Below are 8,647 nucleotides of genomic sequence, written 5' to 3'. Positions count from 1 at the left end.
AAAATTAAACTTAAACATTTTAAGTAAAGTCTCAACATTAAATTTTGTAGTTAAGAAAAAATTGGTTAAGAAGGGAGATTTTATTGAAATAGATTATCAATAAAATTAAAAAATATATTGCACCTATAATATAATAAAAGAAAAAAAATGTTTGTCTTTTTGTAGTTTGTAAAATTCCATTGTACTTCACATTCAAATATTTTGGTCTTAAATTTTTAAAAATTAATAAAAATATTTATTTCTTAAAGTTCTGGACCAAACTTGACAGTGAAGTACAAAAACTAAAACAAAGAATATTATAAAGGATAGAAACTAGGAACATATTTTTTCCTTAAAAAACTTAATTTTCAAACTAATATTATTTTTACAGACTTGTGACGATCTCTTGCAGCAAAAAGGAAGCTTTTTGTCTTGAAAAAAATTACGTATATTTATTTCCAGATTTGAAAAATGTTTCGTTGAATTCTCTTTACTTTTTTTTTTATCGGGAAAAAAGAGAAAAGAAATGCATTATATAACAACCGAAAGTTTCATTTTGTGTCTGCCATTGGTCTCACATCCTAAGAAAGTTCCCTTTTTATGACCTCTGAGAAAGAATTGGATTCGAAGTTGTGATTTTTGTGCAAATGGGAATCGATCAACTTCGGTGGCGGTGGTGGAACGCCGTCGTTTTGATCGGAATGGTCGGCGTTACAGTAGTAACCGTTACCGGTTCCGACAGTCACGAGAAGCAGGAACAAGTGGTGTCTCGAATTGCCTTCGGATCATGCTCCAACCAGAGCGCTCCTCAGGTTCCAAAATTTTTTCTATTTTGTTATGTTTTATTTTTCTATTTTAATTTTTCTACTTTTTATTCTAGTTCTGTTTTGTTTTGTCTTGTCTTTGTTTTATTTTTTTTCACCCATGTTGCAGTGTCGTGTAATGGAACTTGTATGCTAATGATTCTGTTTCTTTGTTTCAACCATGATGTCCCAATTCTTGTACTAGCACGCTGTTGCAGTGCCAATGTTACGTCAGCTTTAAGCAAACTGCAGTTCTGTTGTACTCAACTTAAAAAGAAAACAAACAACAATAATGCTGTAAAAAAAGTGTCTTGTGGATAAATGGTATAATTTTCTGTAAACAAAATAAATTTGATTAATTTTATGGAACAAGTAACAACCAACCGTTTCTATTTATAATTTTCCGTGGATTCTGGAAAATGTTCCCTGTTTGTAAGAATTGTTGGTGAGGATGATTATGCATTATATAATTTTTATTCAAGAGTGAGATGCATATGAAATTCCGTTTTATCCCCCAGTTTTTAGAAGAAATCAAAATTGATTATGGAGTAGTGTGTTTCACACTTTTACCACTAAAATCATTCATGTTTTACTGAAACTAGACAACTTTATAATTTACATTGTACGTTACTGTATGGTCTTTTGTAGTATTTCTTAATCAAGCCGTCTAAATTGTATTGCATCTACAACTAAATTCAAGAAATCACAGAGCTAGATGAGAGTTAAGCCTTGGTATTTTTTTTGGTTATAGTTTGGGTTTGCAATCTTACATGGTTTCTTGTTTGACTGCTTTAGGCTACAAACCTCTTCCCCAGCACAAGTTCAATAATTGTTATTATTTAGGCTTTTGATTGCTATGCTTGCAGGATATTGTTAACTTTTTCATTTCAGCTCATTTATATATGTGCATGCTGAGTGTTTTGTTTCTTTGCCAGCCCATCTGGGATGCAGTGGTGGACTTCCATCCCCAAATTTTTATATGGCTGGGTGATAACATTTATGGAGACTTCAAACGCCCTTTCAAAATATTTGGACAGGAAAGGACTGTTGGACCGTGGAAGAATGTTCCACGATTTGTTCCTTCCTCTGAGCAGGAAATGAAGGCTGGATATGAAAAAGCTAAGTCTAATCCTGGCTATGCTCGACTCCAACAGAATGCTAAGGTGCTTCATTCTGAGCTTTTCTACTTGTTTTTGCTATCTAGTAGATATTCTCATTCAAATTTCTGAGTGTTAAAATGGCGACTGTGCTTATCAATTTTTTGGCCTGACCTTCACATTTGGTATGTTAATAGGTTATTGGTACATGGGATGATCACGATTATGGATTAAATGATGCAGGGAAAGAATTTCATGGAAAAATAACCAACCAAAAGTTGCTTCTTGATTTCTTGGATGAACCTCAAGATAGCCCACGGTGGGTGGATAATCTCTTTTGCTGCATTATCATGTCGGGCGTATCTGTATTCTACAGCTTGGGTGATTTGATTTACATTCTTTTAAGAATACTAGTATATAAATGAATCGTTCTCTTGATTCCAGGGGTTGTTTTCCAATATTATGAGACATATGATTATATTGGCTGGGGAACCTCATTTTTTTCTTGGAGAGTGAAGACATGTTTACGTGTCTGGCTAATATACGTATTCACCCATTAATAGATTTTAATGGCAACAGATACATATTTAGGTTTTAGATACTTACTCTAGCTTCTCATTTCAGGCGGAAACAGGCTGGTGTATATGCCTCATATACGTATGGTCCTGTAGGTAGAGATATCAAGGTATTGATCAAATAAAATATATCTTCTTTGTTAAATTCATAAAGTCCTTTCACGATTATTGTGCTGTGGTAGGATGTAACCATGATCATCTTAAATGTCTTTTGATGGTTAAGAACTCATTTTGTTTTTGTCAATAATTAAGGCTTGAGAGTTGCTTTTAAATTGTGTATTAACTTTTAAGCATGTCTCTTGTGCTAATATTTGCTTTTACTGTGGATTGGGGAAAACTATTCAGATTGTCCTCTTAGATACCAGATATCACAGAGACCCTGTAGGAAGTGATGGAACCATTTTGGGGAATTCACAATGGTTGTGGTTGGAGACAGAGCTCAAGGGTCCACCAACAGCTCTTACCATAATTGGATCTTCTATTCAGGTACAGCAATTAGGTATCAATTGTTATAATGCCAGAGATTAGTAAGAATTATTCAAAATACTAAACATGGCATCTGCATCTTTATGAGTTTTGTCTACATTATCAATTATTATGTCTGTATTCTTGAAATTGTATATCTAAATTTGACTGGGCGCTTTTCTCATGAAAATCTTGCTGAACTCAATATATAATTCAGTTTTGTGCTTGAATTGTTGCACCTTGGAAAATTGAGATACATTTTTATGTTGTTAATATGAAATCATTTCTATATTCTTTTTCTATGTCAGGTTATATCAAATCTTTCAGCTACCATTCATCCATTGTTCGCAATGGAATCATGGGGTCGTTTTCCAAAAGAAAGAGATCGCCTTTTTAAATTAATCGCTGATAGTAAGGTAACAACTTTCAGTACATTCATTTTCTACTTCTCTTTTCTATGTTTTACATCTATGTTGTTAAAGGGAATTTCATTGGTATCATTTACGTAGCTGTAGTGAGGACTCATTTCACTTCTTATTAGTCTTTTCTATGCAGAGGGCTGGAGTATTTTTTATTAGTGGAGATGTTCACTTTGGGGAAATCACGAGATATGATTGTGCTTTGGACTATCCACTATATGATTTAACCTCAAGTGGGGTTACTCAATCAGTTGAGGAGGTTGTCCCACCTTTCTTGCGTTCTTTTGTGAGATTTGTGGCATGGTTGACCCCATCTACTATGAGAGTTAAGGACGAAAATTGCAGATACAAATCTTGTATTTATGGTAAACTTTTCTTCCTTATTTTTGGGTAAGAAGATTTACTGTATATTGGTTTTCATGTTTTGATGTTTCAATTGTGGGATTTCATTAGGTCAGCCAAACTTTGGAACTATTGAGATAGATTGGGACTCTCACCCAGTGACTCTGAAATTCAAAGTCAGGGACAAGGATAGTGTCACAGTTACAGGGGTTGATGTTTCATTAACGGAATTACAACCATCAAATTCAGAGATTTTAGACAGGGTAAAAGCAGAGCATAATAATTCAAAGCATTGCACCCTTGAAGTTAGTCTGCCATGGATTGTAAGATATCGCCTGGCAATCTTGTTCTTTTCCACCTTATTTGGTAAGTCACTTCTAAGTTCCACTTGCTAGTGATCCTTTGTGTGTGCGCGTGCATGCGCGTTATTTACTTTGGATATCAATCTTAAAGTTTCCATGCATAGTATGATTAAACCTGAACTGTTTGTGTTTTTGGTAATTTGCTTACTATCATTTGGTTTCAAGGAATATTTTTCATTTTTTTGCTGCAGTGATGTTTGTTGCATTCCTAGTGCTAGTTTACACTTGCTTCAGACTTTGCCGACTTGAAAGCTGCAAAAGAAAGCACGATTGATACGCATAGATATGTACACAGTCAGCAAAAGGGAGCATGTGTTATTATCTCTTCTCCTTTGTAGATTTAACATCAGTGGTTATAGGTCAATAAGATGTATAGATTATTCTTGTACCGTTTCCACTAATCAATCCTTCATCAATAAGCACACTTAGAAGTTGTTTTTTTTTGTGAGTGAATTGGTGGTTGAGCCATTAGATATGATGCATAGAATGCCATGATGGAATCCTGGTGCTGCTTCATGTGATTAATTTGTTAGTATTTCATAAGTTTGTGTTCGGTTGTTTTAAAACATGGATTTGCAAATTTGGTGTGCACTTGTATCAAGAGATAGAAATCAAAAATAAAATTATAAATGAATTGAGGCACCTTCTTGGAAAGACATGTAATTTGTAGCGCTGCTTCACACTCAGTTTATTACACCTTTTCGAATTTGACTTCTCTGTTGTCCCTTCACATGTTGTCCCTGTGTTACTCATGAAAATAACACTTCATGACAGTTATATTAATATTTAATGATAACATTTAATTTTAAAAATTATCAAAACTGTATAATTTTAAAGGGATAGCAGCACAAGAAGGGACAGTAGAAAAACCAGATCCCATCTTTTTTTACACACTCTGTGGTAAGAAAGAGAAATATGTATCGGTGATGAAAAGAAAAAAGAAGAAAAATTAATTGTTTAACTTGCTATGTAATTTTTGAAATTTTAACTTCTCAGGGAAAAAAAATTATTCCACGGATTATTCTGTATAATAATAATAAAAAATCTATGGCGAAAGTTACTATATCTACTTTCTGTTTTAGCCGTGCTAACCAAGAACTCCTGATAGGAAGTCAACCTAAAGTCTATCATATGAAACATACGTAACTTCTCTTTTTCCTCAGGCTTCATTATCAGTTGCACCCACAATGTGTTTTGACGTAAAAAAGCAGAGTGTCTTTTCCATTTGAGATATTCTTGTTGTGGTCAACGAATAATTGGCACATCATTATTAAAAATTTAAAATATAAAATAATTGTGATACAAAAATTTAAAAATATATAATGTAAATTTATTCTACCGATATAGTGGAGGCTTTTTTTTTTCTTTTTCTTTAATCCATTTTTTTAAAAATCTCGTTTATTATTATATTTATTTATTTTATTAAATATTGTTATAAAAATTATTTACATATTGATTATATGTGAAATAATTTTCCTGATGTTATGTTTTGGTTTCCTAATTATTTTTTGTAACACATGCTTCAAAACTGCATCGACGAACGCAACCTCCTCAAGGGTCAAAAGAAACCTCCACGTACCTCTCAGGTGCGCCTGCCCCACGCAGAAACAGCGCGAAGCAGGGTTCAAGTACTTGCTCACGTACTTGGTCTCTCTGGGAGAATCCGTTTCTTCCATTGCTGATATCTTCGGCGTCGACGAACAGAGCATTCTTGAAGCCAACGAGCTTTCTGCTACCTCCGTTATTTTCTACTTCACGCCGATTTCGGTTCCTTTGAAAACAGAGCCACCGGTTGGAATACAGAGAGCAGCGACTCCCCCGGAGGATTCCCCGTCGCCGCCGCCGCCTCCTGCTCCGGCGGAGGACGGAGATTCCGACTCTTTCAAGAAATGGGTTATTGTTGGAATCGTGGTTGTGGTTTTTGTGTTGCTTATTTTAAGTGCTGCTCTGTTTTTTCTCTGTTTCTATCAACTGCGGCGGGTGGAACACCCGCCGCCGCCGCCGCCGCCGCCAAAGGCTTTCTCGGGTTCTGCCACCACGGAGGTGACTATTCCGACGACGCATTCTTGGTCTGTTTCTTCTGAAGGGGTTCGTTACGCGATTGAGTCGTTGAGTGTGTTCAAGTTTGAGGAGTTGCAGAATGCAACGGCGTTCTTCGGTGAAGAGAACAAGATCAAGGGTTCTGTTTATAGGGCTTCTTTCAAGGGTGATTATGCTGCGGTTAAAGTTCTCAAAGGTGGCGTGTCGGGTGAGATTAACCTTCTCAAGAGGATTAACCACTTCAACAGTATAAGGTTGTCGGGTTTTTGTGTCTACAAAGGTGACACCTATCTTGTGTACGAGTTGGCGGAGAATGATTCTCTTGAAGATTGGCTTCACAGTGTTAACAAGAAGTATGAGAATTCCGTGCCTTTGAGTTGGGTGCAGAGGGTTCATATTGCTCATGATGTTGCTGACGCACTTAACTACCTTCATAACTATACTACTCCTCATGTGCACAAGAATTTGAAGAGTGGGAACGTGCATTTGGATGGGAATTTTAGGGCTAAAGTTTCGAACTTTGGGTTGGCAAGAGCTGTGGAGGATCAAGGGGTGATGGGGGGTTTCAATTGACAAGGCATGTGGTGGGGACTCAAGGGTACATGCCACCTGAGTACATTGAGAATGGTTTGATTACTCCAAAGATGGATATGTTTTTGAGTTTGTGGTTGTGCTTTTGGAGCTTCTTTCAGGGAATGTTAGAGAGAAACTTGGAGGTTTCATGGATCCAAATTTGAGATATGAGTATCCTTTGGAACTTGCTTATTCCATGGCAGAACTTGCCAAACGCTGTGTTGCTCGCGACCTCAATGCAAGGCCATAGATTTCTGAAGTTTTCATGATTTTGTCCAAGATTCAATCCTCCACGTTGGATTGGGATCCGTCTGACGAGCTTGAATGGTCTAGATCTGTTAGCCAAATCTCTGACAGCAGATAGATGATGATGAGCTTGGCATTGTGGTATTGCTGCCCAATTGCTTCAACGGAATAAGAGATTCTTTGATCTTGTGTTTGCAGAGTTTTCTTTTGGCCTCTTTTTGTATCATATGGATTGATTGATGGCTGCTACTACAAATTGAAGTTCACACTTACACATTTCAACATGTTATTCTTTAAGATAATTAATGATCCAACAAATGATATTTTATCATTCGCGAGTGATATCAAATGCCAATACAGAAAATAATTCAGCTAGGCCTAGAATCTAGATGCAAGGATTTCAACTTGTATGCTTTCTACTTCTTTTCGTGTAAAATTCTTTTGATGTTTTACTTCAGAGTAACAACCTGTGAAATGAAATAGAGGAAGATGGACTTAGCCAATATAAAGGTTGCCAGTAAATAATTTACTTTTTATTTATTTATTATTATTGATCTTTTTGGTGCCAGATGAATCCAAATGCATGGCTGCTTCATATTATATGCATATATGACACAATTCGTATGCGTATGATCTGGCAACATATGATTTCTATTTTTTTTTTTAATTTCTAGTTGATAAGGCTTCCTGAGGTTCTGTTCCAACACATGATTCGTCACTTCAATTTTTATTTGTTTGACTTCTACGGAGTTCTGAACTTTTGGCTTTGAATGTCATTTGAGCCTCCAGAAAAATCAGCTTCTCGCCTTCTTTCATTACAAGTTATTTTTAGCTCCAGTCTCCGGCAGAAAAAAAAAAGAATCTCACTGATTGAATCGCTTAAGATGAAATTTTAGACACACCCTATGAAGATATTTTAATTGTTGAGGAGTAAGTATAAACTTTATGGTAATCATAGTTAAAACCAAAGTGTTTTTTAAATGGTAAGATTGATTTATAACAACATTGTGGTGGCACATGAGTTCTTTTAGAACATAAAAAGCAGAGTTCGAAGCAACAATTTGGAGAAGTCCATGGTGTCCTTTAGTAAAAGTTTTCTGTAAAAATTGAAAGCTACAATTTTTTGGGTATTCTATAAAATGGATCTAGTCCTTTGAACACGTTCCAAATGCAGGTCGAGGCCAAGATGAAACTGCGTCTACAGTTGGATGAAAATATAAATCTGATACAACATGAAGACCAAGTTTCGGAGGAGACTGACACTGTCACAGTCAAAGTAACTGATTGTAAGCACCTAATTTAACCAAGTAATTAATTACATTATATATCTAGAAGCCTTTTATATAAAATATGATTAATCTCAAACTCAGTCAAATTGCATATTTAACAGAATATCCTATTATTTGGGTTTTTTAGATAGCCAAAGTGACATGTGAAAGCACCGTCTTCACAATAAACTAACGGCTTAAGTACGTTGCTTTTAAAAATATGATATATATTCTAATACAAAAGTTGGTTGTTTAAGACAAGTAGACAACAAAAACATTTGCAGTCACCGTCAAATCTATTTAGACAACAATATTAGATAAATATGAAGTTTATCTGTAAATGGATTGAGTAAATAAAATTGGGTGAATAGATCAAAAGTATCCGTATTTATATCTTGGAAAGAACACCAAAGAATGACCTAAACATGTGTGAGTAACATTACCTTGCCCTAGTCCATACAACATTTGCTGTGTCTCT

At 35.3% G+C, this 8,647-nt stretch overlaps 1 protein-coding gene and 1 pseudogene across 1 annotated transcript; both read left to right on the top strand.

Annotated features, from left to right (window-relative positions):
• Positions 1–481: 481 nt before the first annotated feature.
• LOC100797864 (uncharacterized) lies at positions 482–4,542 on the top strand. Its single transcript, XM_014766555.3, has 9 exons — positions 482–791; positions 1,718–1,945; positions 2,077–2,198; positions 2,504–2,564; positions 2,800–2,940; positions 3,228–3,335; positions 3,475–3,703; positions 3,792–4,046; positions 4,234–4,542. Exons 1-9 carry the CDS (start codon positions 627–629, stop codon positions 4,314–4,316), a joined length of 1,392 nt encoding a protein of 463 aa, XP_014622041.1. The 5' UTR covers positions 482–626; the 3' UTR covers positions 4,317–4,542.
• A 188-nt stretch (positions 4,543–4,730) lies between these two features.
• LOC100793616 (protein LYK5-like) lies at positions 4,731–7,404 on the top strand (annotated as a pseudogene).
• Positions 7,405–8,647: the final 1,243 nt, after the last annotated feature.

Source organism: Glycine max, chromosome 14 (genome assembly GCF_000004515.6).
Source record: "Glycine max cultivar Williams 82 chromosome 14, Glycine_max_v4.0, whole genome shotgun sequence".
Taxonomy (NCBI): Eukaryota; Viridiplantae; Streptophyta; class Magnoliopsida; order Fabales; family Fabaceae; genus Glycine; species Glycine max.
This window is presented reverse-complemented; position numbering and strand designations above follow the sequence as displayed.

Bases quoted from the DNA above. Each gene is read 5' to 3' on its own strand.
- LOC100797864 (XM_014766555.3), top strand. From the start codon at position 627: ATGGGAATCGATCAACTTCGGTGGCGGTGGTGGAACGCCGTCGTTTTG. The intron at 1,946-2,076 runs GTGCTTCATTCT...GTATGTTAATAG, and splicing joins GACTCCAACAGAATGCTAAG to GTTATTGGTACATGGGATGA. The intron at 4,047-4,233 runs GTAAGTCACTTC...TTTTTGCTGCAG, and splicing joins GTTCTTTTCCACCTTATTTG to TGATGTTTGTTGCATTCCTA.